The sequence below is a fragment of the Plectropomus leopardus genome, chromosome 15 (assembly GCF_008729295.1).
Source record: "Plectropomus leopardus isolate mb chromosome 15, YSFRI_Pleo_2.0, whole genome shotgun sequence".
Classification (NCBI taxonomy): domain Eukaryota; kingdom Metazoa; phylum Chordata; class Actinopteri; order Perciformes; family Serranidae; genus Plectropomus; species Plectropomus leopardus.
This window is the reverse complement of record NC_056477.1, coordinates 10,009,870-10,024,431: the sequence shown is the minus strand read 5'-3', so window position 1 is coordinate 10,024,431 and position 14,562 is coordinate 10,009,870. Positions and strand designations below refer to the sequence as shown.

The following is a 14,562-nucleotide window of genomic DNA, read 5'->3' as shown; positions in this document are numbered from 1 at the left end:
TGTACCACTTAATGTCCTGGGCAGACAAATTATAAACGGATAACATCAGATTTTTTAAATTACAAATTTCTGTCATTTTTTTATTCAATAAATATATTTTTTCATGGTCAATCAAAACACATGGTTGGTATTGCACATGAATGTCACGCCATATGATCCTATTGCCCCATTTGCATTTTGGGAGTTCAGACACTCACACAAAGTAGGAAAGGCAAAACTAAGTTCATAGGATTTTGCTTAAAACAAAACATGTTGATGATACAGCTGCATAAAACAATAATCCATCTATGCAGGGCCTTTTTGGATGAAAAGACAACTAAACCACAACAGATACGGTGCTGTATGTAAAACACATCTAGAATTATCACTATTCTGACACAAACTTGATGAAACTATTAAGAAAAGTACATTTCTCATGTTTCTGACTTTGTAAAACAGATTTCTATATAACACTTAATTACAGATGATATGTCTCAAACTTTAGCTCTGCATTTGACCTCTCCACTGTGCAATAAGGCACCTTCTATCTGGCAGGTGATCAATACCTACCGTGTAGAAATGTTATAAAATTCTGTGCTTTTAAACATTAAAGGAGATATAAAGTGTTGCCGCCTTCCTAGTAAACTAGGCTTGGGAATTGCATTAAAAAAGAAAATAGGCTTCATATGGCTTATAAAGTACTGAGAAAGCTCGGATTTAGTGTTGCTACAAATTTCAGACTCCACAGAGCATTTTCTGGCAAATGACTCGACCACATTTACTCATCTGAGCTTACGAATGTCTTTTGGTAGCAATATTTCATTATGAAAGGGTGGATTAGAGTGTCATTTAAACAATAAAATATCCACTTTGAACCACCTCACAATAAACAACAGATCTAAATCATCTCAAAACAAATACCGGAAGCAAACAAATGTTGTAAAAATGGCTGATGAGTCACATCAGATAGTTCAAACCGTACTTGTGCAATAGGCTGGAGTGATGATAATTTTCCATTCTCTGCTTCAGATCTTCTGACCCAGCTTTGCTTTCTGTGGAATAAGAAACAGGCCTGAGTTATTTACAGCTGGCAGTGCTGGCACTCATTGAGTGTTGTTTCTTCAACACCCTGACAAGTGTTTGGAAGGAGGACACAATTTGCACCAAGGGGAGAAAAAAAGAAGAGGGCTGGGACTGCTGGAGCTAAATCAACAAATAAAAGCACAGATGAGACAATAACTGTGACAAGAAGTGTAAAGACGTACTATTCCAGTTGCATGTTTGGGTTTCACATTGTAGGAAGCCTTCTCCTTGGCCTGTTTGAAGCACTCTTCAGCCATTTTGACCCTGAAATAACACCAGTAATAACCGTCAGTCATCCAAAGAAGACCTCAAACGCAAATAACTACTGCTTAAATACACTATTTTACCAGAAAAAAGACAGATGCAGTACAAAAAATTCCAGTGTGGGTCATCCAGACTATGGTCATGAGGTATTTGGATGCAATGATCTCGGTTTGTCAAACGGCCAGTACTCCTACATTGAAATGACTCATTCTCGTTTTCTGCTGCATGGAGAGAGCCAGCAGTGTCACTACTCATTTGTGCTTCAGAAAGACAAATGATCAGCATGTTGGCGGTGAATGAGTAGAACAATTTATACCAACAGACATGAATCCTGCCTCTAGTCATTACATGGGGGCCTTGTCATCCAGTGCTGCATGTTTCATGTCCATACAGGTGAGGATTAATATCTATTGTTCCATTCAAGTCTGAAAACCCAGTTGTCAGAAGAAAATGTTGTCACTGTACGGTTCTGCAAACCACAGATACATTACATTTGTGTGCTTTCTACGTATTATGTCAATGTTTCTACATAGTATATAAGCTGACTTTGTCATTACGAGGTGGAGGGGATGGTTAAGAGAGTGAAACCTATGCGAATTGCTCGCTAAGCTACAGACCACTATTGGAGACCAACAAACAACAAAAACAGTTGTTTTATAGCCAGTCATCACTGCGTTTCCAGCAGCTTTTAAGTTTTTATTGCTGTGTTTCTGTTGGAGAAAGTGCTGTCAAAAGGGGTTGATTTTTACAGACCTCACTGTGTTTCCTGCCAGGATAGTGTGACGAAAGGCAGTTGATTTTTACCCAGACAACGCTGCATTTTCTGCTGTGATAGTGCCGCAAAAAAGGCTTTAAAAAAAAAAAAAATTAAACATGAAATCACTGTGTTTCTGCCCGTAACAGTGACATTAAAAGCAATTGATTTTTACCCAGACAATGCTACATATTCTGCTGGACTAGTACAAAAAGTGGTTGTTTTTTTAGCCAAAAAAAAAATTCATTTCCAGTGGAAATAGTGCAATATTAAGCATTTGTTGGAGAAACTGCCGCATTTTCAGCCGGGATAATCCCACCACAACTGAGATCAATATGCCAAAACTTGACGTTAACGAACCATTTTGAAGTGCTTTTATGCCTAAAAATAATCACAGTGTGTTGAAACGCAAATAAACATCAAATTTCAATATATCCACTATAATACTGCACAAATGTAATGTATCTGTGGTTTGCATGAGTGTAAAATGCCAACATTTATTCTGGCAGTTGGCTTGAAAACCCAGCGGAGAGAGATATGGGATGATTGCCTTTGGCAGAGGGCAAGAGTTAATGCTTTCAAATGTGTTTTTATTCTTTCCTACTGAACAAGCAAAGCTAGTGACATTTTTGCTTCTCTTACAAATATATATCACAATTCAATCTTCATTTGGCATAATGGACCAATTTGCTTTTGTTGACATATGCAACACTATCTTTATATTCATCAAACCACTGGAAGCTAACTGGATGCTGCATGTGTTCTTTTCATTACTGGGGTGAGGACAAAGATTTGGGTCATTTAAATTCTTTTCCCTTCCTGAATTTGAATGAATCTGATAGGATCTTCAGTGAACACGAGATGTACTGCAAGTTATTAATGATTTGGGAACTTTGGCTTGGGGAAAACTCTAAATGTAGGAACATTAGTGCATCTGAAATGACATTTTAAAAGGTCAGAGAGTGGTGTACCCTTCCCAAAGACACAGAAAAAAATAACTGAATGATTTTAGGGGCAACAGACACCTGTTTCCACACAAGTGTCCAGTCAGAGAGAAAGTATAATGTCACATTCTGAAAGAGGAAACTTGTCATCATATTCTCACCGTTCCTGTAACATCAGCTTATTCTGCCTCTTCCACTGGTCTTTGAAATCAGAGGAAAACTCGTACCAAATGGAGAAGAAAGTGTTGGGAGAGACCTCTTTCTCTCCTGCCTTGGGTTTAACTGAGAAGGACACGGACAACTCCAAGAAGCTGAATACAGAGAACAAAAACATTACTTCAAGACCAAACTATTACAACACAAAATTCCAGAAACCTACGATTGTTGTGAAACTTGGCCGTGCTGAGCAAATATGCAAAATATGAAATGTTAATCTTGGAAAAATATGCTTTTTCACAGACTTAATAGTAGAGTAGCGTAAAAAACACAAACCAATGATGACTCTGCATTTCAGAGAAGAACAGAGCAAAAAAAAAAAAAAAAAAAAAAAAATAGAATTACAGGCACCAAAGCAGCATTCGGATTAACTTCCAGTTAAAATAAAACTCTTATACGTCTTATATACAGTGTTTAGCTTTGTCACTCCTCTCCTTGGTGTGAATAAGCCTCTATGAAAGTTTGTGTACACCCACAGTATATGTAAGCATGGGTGAAGAAAGATGGGAAGTTAAAAACAAACGTCAAACAGGGAGACAAAGACACAATTAGTGAGAGGAGAGCATGCATATGGCAGGGGATGACACGTGTTAGAGTGTTAAATGTGGTGGCCATTTGCAGTGGATCAATACAGTGGACAGGTTGGGGTCTCTTTGTTTGGAGTGTGCTATAGGAACACATTCCTCGCCAGCAGTAACAGAAGCCTGGAGCCACGGCTGTCTACTCTCGCTCCGCTTAGATAAACAACACAGACACCGCACAGGGGGCCTCCCGTCTACTGAGGGCCTGGCATGATGGTCCTGCACCTTCCATGTAACTGAAGGAACCAGGACTCCTAAATATTGACAAAGCAACCAGATTATATTTCTCTGCTACAGTGAAAATGTATCACTTCAAACTTATGTATCACTTCAAAGTGGATTGGCTTGCGTTATCATGTGCCATCAAATTCTGTGATCACTTTTTTAGATGCTTGAGAAAGATCAAATGCAAATGGAGCAGAAGTGAACTGCCAAATGTAAGGCCTGAGATGAACTTGCTGCCTTGCACCCCCTGCGTCGGTATGGTGCGTCAGCTGTGTGCATCCTCAAAAATTAATGCAACACACAAAAGACGCAGTATGTATATAAATAGCAGGGGCAGTGTAGAACCATAGCAGACATGCGAAAAGTACTGGTGGTGTCGCAATGTCTGTTTTTTACATCCTACGCATCCGGTAGTTGTATACAGCCTGAGCTCTCTTTTGCCCCCTCTGGAGGTATACTCCAGTAACACGCTTTGCGTATAGGCAAGTTTATATACAAAAATGCTCATGACGCAGGAGAATGCAGTCAGATGTGTACGTGAACGCAAGTTTAAACAGCAAGTATATCTCCGGCCCAAGTGTATTCGTCCGAAGACAACACATTTTAACTCCCAACTTGTTGAATATTAATGCCTGTTCAGTGGCCCAACACATCAAACTTTGCAATCTACCCCTGCAGTGTCAGTTTAAGACATTCAGGAACGATGCATCACTTATGTTCATTACATGCATTGCATCGCTTCAAAATAAACTTCAGTTTTCACAGGAAATGTACAGTTTTCATTCATTAAATGCATGCAGTCCCTTTTTTCAAAATAAACTTAGAATGTAGTTGTTTTCAAGTTTTCTCTCTTAGGTTTAGGCAACAAAAGTTTGAGGTAAGGTTTAGAAAAAAACATCATGGTCATAGAAGTATGCTTGCTGCTGATGTGATGTAATGTTAAATGACATGTATCACATATGTCTCGTGACATACCTCACTAGCGCAGTACACACTATGCTACACGGCACACTATCCTATCATTAAAATAACTCAGTTGACTTTTGGTTTCACACAGGACACAAACAGCAGCCTTCCAGCTGAAAGTCCAGAGTATGTTTGACCCATCCACATCTGCTTCCACCTGCATTATACAGACTTTTTGGATCTTTATATTACTTATTAAAAGCTAGATTATATTTCCTCGCTGCAGTGAGAATGTATAACTTTAAACTGGATAGGCTTGCATTATCCTGTGCTTTCAAAATCACTGTTTTTATGCTTGATAAACAATCAAATGCAAATAAAGCAGAAGTGACTGCATTTCAGGTGAAAGAAAAAGAAATGTTCTTACATCTTCTGAGTGTCTGCCAGCTGCTTCTCTTGTGCTTCCAGTTCGGTTTTGGCTGTAAAAGAAGGCAGGTTTTGATAAAAGGAAAGAGCTGTGCACAAGTAAATACAGGATTAGATCAGGGATTAGGACCCAATGCAGGATTTCCTGTTGCTTCAGAAAATACATCTTTCACCCACAATGCCACTTGTACATAGGAGGATTCCACATGTCACCATTACTTTAAATCAACAGTCATCTTCAAGGTCAGTGCGGTGCCACTGGGTTATTAAGTGTTGGATTGTCTGCTGTTGCACAACTGACAAATGAGTACGGCAGAATGCAGGACAAGTGCTTCTTTGTGCACTGTTGCTTCCAATGGAGACGGATGACTGTGTGTGTGAGAGGTGTGAGAGACAGACAGTGAGAAGTTAAGAAAAGTTGGACACCATGGTACACATTAGGACATACTTCCAGCAGGCCACAACATTTATCTCTGCGGGCCATCAGGATCATTTTGACTGGGATGTAAATGATGATGTAAGAGAACAGCAGTGAAATGTGACAGCCTCTTTCAGGAGAATGCCGCAGGTTACAACTTATCAAATTTCAGATCCATTTTCAAATATATCACAGCAGAGTCAGTCCAGCTGTATTTTTTTCTGGTCTATATCTTTAGACATTATATTCTCTCTGTCCCCTCAAGGTCAATTATCTGTAAGCTGCTGCTGCCTTAAACTGTCAAATGATCAGAAACGACCTATGGCCCTCCTCATGGCTTTTTCTAAGACAGACGTGACAGTAGATGAGACGAAGAAATCAGTCCTGGCACAAATCTGTGTTCTGCTCTTATCCCGGGAATATCTGGTTGCTATGTGTAATTGAAACCAGAGCCACATCTAAAGAACCCAGACAAACCCGCTGAGACCGGCGCTGTGCTTTACCATTCCACGGTGCTAAATCACGCTGTGCTTCTCCCTCTGCTGATGGCTCATCAATAAATGATGACAAATTGATAAATAATATGAATGGGACTTGCTAGAAGCATCTTAATGTCAGTGCTGGGTTTTGTGCTTTAAAGAAAGGTGTCTTAAGATGCTATTTACTTTAATACTGAACTGGAAGATTCTGCTTTGATGGATGTAAAATCTTGTCCTAGAAAAACTGAATACCAGATAACATAGATAAACTCTGACATCCTTTTCCTTTAACAAGTCCATAAGAATTCGGTACGATTGTGTTCTTATCTACTTAACATTAAAACTCTTCACAGTAATGGAAATATGATGGAAAATTTTCACTATTCATAGATGCATTACATTCAGGGACATTCCCATCTTCTGCCGTTTAACACATGCCATGGCAATAGTGGTATGGATGGGGCAAAAATGATGGTGATGGAGATGATGGTGATGCAACACCGATGAATGCCAACCACCATAAAACTCAACAAACAACTAAACAACTAATGATGACGCTTTAGGTACTCCTCCAGCATTGGTTTCAGACATTTAGAGACGGCTTGTCAACTTATGCTTGTTAAATGCATTGCACAGTTTTGAGATATGTTAATAGAACCTTATAATTCTAAGGTGGTGAAATGAGCAGCTTCGGCTTGTTAAATTCATACAATCTCTTTTCAAAATACACGTGTAACATAGGTACATAACTTCCTATTTAAGTTTACTTCCGTAGATTTAGGCAACAAAAGTATGAAGTGAGGTTGGGAAAAAAGAAAAACATCGTGATTTGGCTTCAAATTAGTGCATTTGCTACTTACATAATGTAAGATCATTTACACCATGTGACATACGTCACTAGCATAGTATTCTACACTGCATTGCTAATAATCCAGATTAGTTATGATTTCATATGGACAGAAATAACAGTCTCATGGATGAAAGTTTGTTTGACCTATTCACCTCTGCACCCACCCACCTCCTGAAGACATTCTAGCTTTTTATACTACAGCAGTAGTGGTTGCTGCCCCCTGGTCTCATACTGCCACTAAAGGGTGTCTCTGTGCATTGTAATATGATACCAGGGGCCCTTGGACAAGTGTCAGTATTTGAGTAGCTGGGAGTGAGACCGTGTTGTAAAAACGTCTCTTATTATCTTTAGGAACATGTCAGACAAGGAGATGCTTTTGTCTTTTGCTAATGTTCCTATATTGCAATAATATTCAACATGTTTGAGAGACAAGTCAAGTTTTTGAGGTAAATGCTAAACTGTAAACAAGTAGCGGAATACATCATCAGTGTATTCTTGTTACTGCTAACTACACATGGAAGCGCCTTTTGTCACATCAACTTAAGCCTTTTCCGTGTCTGTCCCTGCAGTGTTACAGCTTTCATTCACAACACAGTCATACTGGCATTTTCCCTACTAGGTGTGGTGGTAGATGATGACTGAACTGATAAATCAGTTTTTTTAAAAAAAGACATTTCCATGAATATTATTTAAAGATGTTAGTTCTTTTATCACATCCTGTGGCTCAACATGATCTAGATCAACATGTCTGTTTAATGTGTGATTTTATCATAACGTGGTATATATGTTGGTTTTAACCATAATCTGCCAACATGATGTAACGGTGGCAGAGTTGTAGCTGGTAGAAAAAGGAGACATCAGTCTTTACAAATCTTTATGTCCATCAGAAACAGATTATCACATGGCCAGTGCTCTCTTGCTAGTCACAGTGACTCCATCAAAGGCCTGCATGCATGAGAATTTGTGAAGCGAGCGGGGAAAATCGAGCTAGACCAAACAGCCCAGCTCCAACAAGTCCGCTCCCACTGTTATTCTGTGGTTAGTTTCATGGTCAGAAAATAAACAAAAGCGGTTTAAACTGTGGAGCCAGAAACAGTTTAACCCCAGGCTTTTTAGAAATTACAGAAATAACGAAAATAAGACATTTGGCTGTTGTTCTTTTTTTCACCACCGCAGTGGAGGAACCCCAAGAATCCCGTCTGGAGCCTTCTGAGTCACATGTCCATGTTACGGTGCTTACATTCTGCTCTCAGAGGAAAAACCTCGTCATTTGCATCAAAGAGAGAGCTCCCATATTTCTCTCAAACACAGGGAGAAAGGAAAAGAGAGGGGTGGAAATGGGGAGAGATGCTTTCATCTGCAGACTTCCTTTAAAATGGACAGTGAACATTACCGCTGAAGAACATATGCTATATATTATACTCTCATCTGAATACAAAAGCAGTTGGAAGAGAGGCCTGTGAGCCAGGGTCCTTCACAAAGATTGGTCACAGCCAACTGAATGTAGCCAAGGTCAAAGCCAATGCTACATAAAGAATGACATTTGGCTTGTTATGTTAAAACAAGCATAACAAACTAAGTCTTACACCTTTGAAGTGGAACGCAATATCCCAATATTGTTGTAGATGTCAGATTATGGAGGGGAAAAAAGTATGTCTGTGTGACATCTGGCGGACATGACGAATAAACAAGATTTTATTGTAACAATATATAGAACAAAAATGTAGAAGTAGCTCTTAGCCTGATTCAGAATTTAAAATCCTAGAGGCATGACACTATAGGGATGGCAGTGTCAGTCCGTCAGTCAATCACTTTGGTTCAGACTGAAATATCTCTGCAACCGCAGGATGTATTGCAATGAAATTTGGTAAAGACATCTACTGTGCCCAGGTGATGAATCCTTATGACTTTGATGATAATTATTTTTCATGTAGCATCTAGAGTGTGTCACAGCTTTCATTTATCCAGTTAAGTATCTCAACATCTACTTGACAGCTTGGCACAAAACCTTTCATCCAGCATCTATACATTTGTGGTAGGCTGGTTCCAGAAGCCAGTCAATCCCCATAGCCCCCTATGTTAAAATGCCCAACTTTACCAGCAGAAATAAACATGTTTACAGCCTGGCACAAAAAGGGTATTGGTCTTGCTGATTTCAGCATTCATGACTACTGTATGGAGGGTAAGTTTTTATTTTATTAAGGCTTAAATTTACTCATAATAAAGGGCATGGTTGCTTAGAGTGACAGGCTGCCTGCAAGACATTGCCTGAGCCTATCAACTGACACTGAATGTCAATATGATGTCAAAAAGATGCAGTGATGTCCAAATTTGGTCACCCCAAAAATCCAAGATGACAACGGCCATCATTCCAAACCTCAGACTTTAAAATGTCCAAACCCAAAACAACTTGTGACATTACAGTGACTAGGTCCATTATTTTTATGGTCAAGGGTTTATATCTTTGAGACTGAAAGGGGAAGTCAATGCAGAGGTGCCTTAAACCTGAATTCTTTTTTACTTGCCAGCAGGAGGGTGACTCCACTGGATGCAAAAAGAAGCCATAGAAGTCTATGTGAAAATGACCTTCTTCCTCACTGGTTTTATTAACTCAGTAAACATTTCCCTAATGATTTTATGGTGTTCTTCAATACAGCATGATATTCATTTTATACATTAAAGTCCAATTAAAGGTAAAATAGACGATAAAGCAGGGTCTGCTTTTGGGCATGTCTGTCTTGTAATTGATAAGCCATCACCATGATAGATCCAAGCCTTTCTTCTCCAAATATGTCCAAATATGGTCACTTGGCTCCCTGAAAAAAAATCATGATGGTAACTGACAAAACATCAAACTGGAGGCTTCTAAACGGTCAGTCTATGTTTTGTGTGAAATAGCTCAACAGCTATGGGATAGAATGCCACAAAATTTGTTGCAAACATTCCTGTTCCCCTCAAAATGAACTCTGGCTGAATCTGACTTTTCATCTAGCTCCGTCACCAAGCGAAATTTGGTTGCTTCAGTTATATTTAAGTACGTGAGGAACATTGCCATTAACCTTAGCTGTACTTTGTGTTTAGTGCTAATTAACAAATGTTGGTGTGGTAACACACTGGACTAAAATGAGCACTGCAAACACTATATCTGCTTAACATCAGCATGTTGGCATTGTCATTGTGAAAATGTTGCATTAGCATTTAGCTCAAAGTGCTGTAGCTGTGTGTACAGCGAGTCATTAGCATGGCTGGGACTGTTGTTGGAATGAGAAGGGCAATGGCAGAGGAAGCTCATCATCTATAATCAATTCATCACCATCATTTTAACAGCCCTCTTAGTAAACACCTCTGCGTGAAGGTTTATTTGATTTCCTAATAGAGTGAAGGAGTGATGGAAAGAGAAAAGAGGTCAAGGAGGCAACAGGGTTCTTCAAATCTCTCATTCCTCTGAGAGAAAAAAAAACATTGTTATTAGAGTAGGACAGCAGACAAAGTGGACAAATAAAGAAGACAAGGAACTGAGGAAAAATCCGCAGAAAACTGACCAAATATATGACAAAAACATGTCATGATGTCAAGAGCACTAAGTGAAATGGATCAGGCACTGAACAAGTCAGTTTTATTTCCAGCCTCTCAGGCCCCCAGCTCTGTTCTCCACAGTCATTTTAACAGACTGCATGCCAGGTTCATTTTAGGCCATCCAGAATCTGCCTTTGAGCCAGAGCAAGGTGTTCTCTGTTTTATATAAAGGTAGAGATTGAGATAAAAGAACCAGCTACCAAGTGCAGTCATAATCCCTAAAAGCAGATAGAAATACTTCAAACAATAGCTGTGAGTTATTTAATACACTGTGGTACAAACACACATCCCTATGGAAACAACACCTGTGAACCCTTGTGTGTGAGAGTGTATCAACCAGAAAATGGCATGAAACAGATTTGGAAATGTGTCTGCAGACATAGAAGACTTACATCATTCTGACTGATGAGCTGCTGCACGTACTCTCGCACTGCAGATGCACTTTCAGCTCAGATATGCCATGGGTGCACCAGTGCGGAATACTTTTTGAATCAAGGGGAATTATTTGCTTCTTTAAGTTTTAACTCCTGATGGTAACACAGATGAGTAAACCATTTGTTCAAAACAGTCTGACTATCACCTGTTACATCATATTTAATGGATAGTACTAGCCATAAATCCATATTTTATTATCATGAAATGACCAAAAATGACCAAATTATTAGTCAGATTATCAATATTTTCCAACTTCCCCATCTGGTTTGTGGTGCTCAGCCCCTAGCAAATGGTTCCAAACTGGGAATCATTTTAGTGGACGAGAGCAGGACGGTAAAATTAGGTGAGGCCAGCAAAGAGTAGCAGCAATGGTAATGGTAGACGACGTTGCTGTTCCATAAAAAAGTATTTCAACTTTTCCTGTCTGCTGCAACAAAATTGACAAGCGGTTGTTATGTAGCTCCTTTGCGATCTGGACAATTACTGCACATCTCTTGAATAATTACATACAATTATAAAACACAAAATAGTTTCATTTAATATGCTTCACTGTAAATAATCGCATCACCATCACAATATATCGTTATGCATGTTTCGTTTTACCACCCTGCCATTCTGTCTGACTTTGCCAACCAGGCAAGATGCTGGTTACATCTAAGCAAAATATCTGCAGAACCAATGAGCTTGTGTTTGACTACAAGAGGAACAGGACAGAACACAATGTCATAGTCATGAAACCAGACAATGCTTCAAATATGTACATTGCTTGACAGAAGCTACAATTTCCAAGACGTGGATGCTTCACAAACATCTTCAACCCGGCAGCACAGAAGATCTATACAACCACCACACAAGGTGGGCACCTAAGATTAGCGTCACCAATTCAGCATCCAATCAAATGTCTCCCCTTCCATTCCTGGGGTATGAAGCTGACCTTTGACCTTTTGGATATAAAAAATCATTGCTTTTTAATTTTATGCTGTTGGATATTTGTATGAAATTTTGCAATAATTAGCTTATGAACTCTGCAAAAAAAAAGTGTTCTGTGAGGTCACAGTGAAATTGACCTTTGTTCACGAAATTCTAATCAGTTCAGTCTGAAATTTGAAGAAACCTCCTCAAGGTGTTTATGCCTCCTGTCATGGCTGTCACCAGCACAGAGGCAAGAAAATGTTAAATAATTTCTCTTAAAACTTGACATTTCAGTTTTTTGGCAAATAATACTTGGATAGAAGTAAATAGAAGAGTGTGTATAGGACTCAAAATACACTGCAGTGCCTTTTTCAGTGTAATGAAAAATGTTATCCAATGTAACGGTGAGGATCACTCATAAATTTTTAATAGTTTCTGGACAACTATTGCAAAGAGTATTAAGCTTTGACTACACTGACAACACTTGTGAGTAGGATCATTTGATTGTTGGTTTTGTTCTTTTTGTGGGATTTGTTGGCAAGAAGAGAAATACAGAATATCCTTTCATGAAACTGATGAAAGTCTAATCAATCATCAGCTTTGATTGATTTGGAAAACAGACTCACCTTGGCTGAGAAATTCATCCATCTTGTCCTTAAAGGGTTGCAGATTCTCTTCAGAGGAAAACTTGCACACTTTCTCCGTCTCAGCTGAGCATGCTGGAACAACAAGAGATAATCATGATGAGAGGGAAGAAAGTATCCAGCATTTGTGTTGCAATTACAAACTGAACAGTGTTCTATGCCTTGTTGAACCTGTTTTTGATAAATCTCTGCTGAATTTCTGCTGAATAAGTGTCGGCAAAGACATAATGACCCATAATAACTAATAAGGCACCCAGAGGAACCAGGAAGGCCTATGCTCTGATCCCGGGAGGAACTTATCGTCACGCTCTATCTGCAAACATAACGGATACACAAACTCCGCTTAAATGCCTCAGAGGTGGAGAGGCCATGAGGCGCTTAAGGGAATGGGGAGGTCGAGACTGGGCATGTGGTAATTCATACACCATATGGTGCCTCAACCAAAAGGTACACAGCGAGCTCTCTCCACTGTGTTGCTTACTGATGTCCTTCGGGCCAGCCAAGGCCATTTCTGCGCCGCCTACCTATCGGAACCCCCCTCTGGGAACTGTCATCGAAGCCCGCGTCTGTTAGAGCGCTCAGCTGGCTCCGCTTGGTAATGAAGAGGTCTGCAGGTATAGCATGTGATGATGTATTTATGTACAGTCAGCATGTGCCACTGCCACTGGGGTCGGAGCAGACGCAAGTCCATTTCCCTTGCCAGCAACTCCATCTTTATGAATTGCAAATAATGAACAGCCTAAAGAATCATTATAGTAGAGAGGAAAAACAATATTTGGCAGCACAGATCAGGTACCTGATTGGTTTAGCAGCAAAGATGCATAAAACATGATAGAGAACAGACCAGGTTCAGGGAATTGTCGATCAAGCAGCAAGCACACAGGTACACACATGTGCACACATGTGTTTGCACAAAAAATACACATTTGTCGTTTTTTACCACCTGTAGGCACTTGAGTCCTTGGAAGGTGTTCCAAGTGCTGAGTGACTTGAGACGGAGTAATGAAAGGGAGTATTTCCCAACTGACTCATTCATTAGGACTCTTTTTACTCAATCAGTTTGGCATGTTTAGCGTAATCCAATTTCCATACTTTTTTCCTGACATCTTGATATGCAATAACTTATTCATTCTTAACCCCCTTTTTTTTTTTTGCAAGAATCTTATATATGTTTGCTTAATTTTAGGGCTATCAGTATTAATGTGTTAATTGAAATGCAATTAAGGTCCTTAAATGACATCATTTTTAAAATGTATTTCTTTTTAATCGCATTAATCACCAGTTGACATTTCTGTCTTTAAGATGCTGTACCAGGCTGAATTTTAGAGCTTTTAAAGCTTGATGGTACTGGTATCATATGAAACTAGAAGATCTAAGAAATCTGGTGGTATCAACCATGTCATGGCTAAGTAACACTTCAAAGTAAGGCAAAGTAAGGCAAAGTTTTAGCGATGGAAAAACATCATGGTCGTTTCACAGAGGTCCCTTGGCCTTTGACTTCAAGATATCTGAACATAAAATGGGTTCTCTGGGTAACCATGAGTCTCTCCTTTACAGACATGGCCACTTTATACTAGTCTTATGCAGTTTTTTGCTGCCATTTAATTCCTAATTAAGACAATCTGGTAAGAATTGCTTTACCTTGTCAATATGGAGTTCATAACTGTTATGTAAAGCAAAACTCAATTGAAAACATGTGATTAAAACTACGATAAATCCAAATTGGCAACTGAAATTCTGCAATTAATTGCAATGTAAAAAAAATAATTGTTTGACAGCCCTACATTTACATAATATATGTTCTTTAATCCCAAATGCAACATGAAGTAAGACTCTCAACATGTGGCTCTAGTTTTATTGTGTTTCGATT

General features: G+C 39.2%; 1 protein-coding gene across 1 annotated transcript in view; it reads right to left on the bottom strand.

The window, feature by feature from the left end:
- Window positions 1-77: 77 nt before the first annotated feature.
- Window positions 78-14,562, bottom strand: part of LOC121954219 (formin-2) — a 53,988-nt gene continuing 39,503 nt past the window's right edge. Inside the window, 5 exon segments of the mRNA XM_042501563.1 lie at window positions 78-1,031; window positions 1,245-1,326; window positions 3,186-3,335; window positions 5,380-5,431; window positions 12,675-12,767. Coding sequence (XP_042357497.1) covers window positions 1,005-1,031; window positions 1,245-1,326; window positions 3,186-3,335; window positions 5,380-5,431; window positions 12,675-12,767 — 404 coding nt within the window. The 3' untranslated portion in view covers window positions 78-1,004.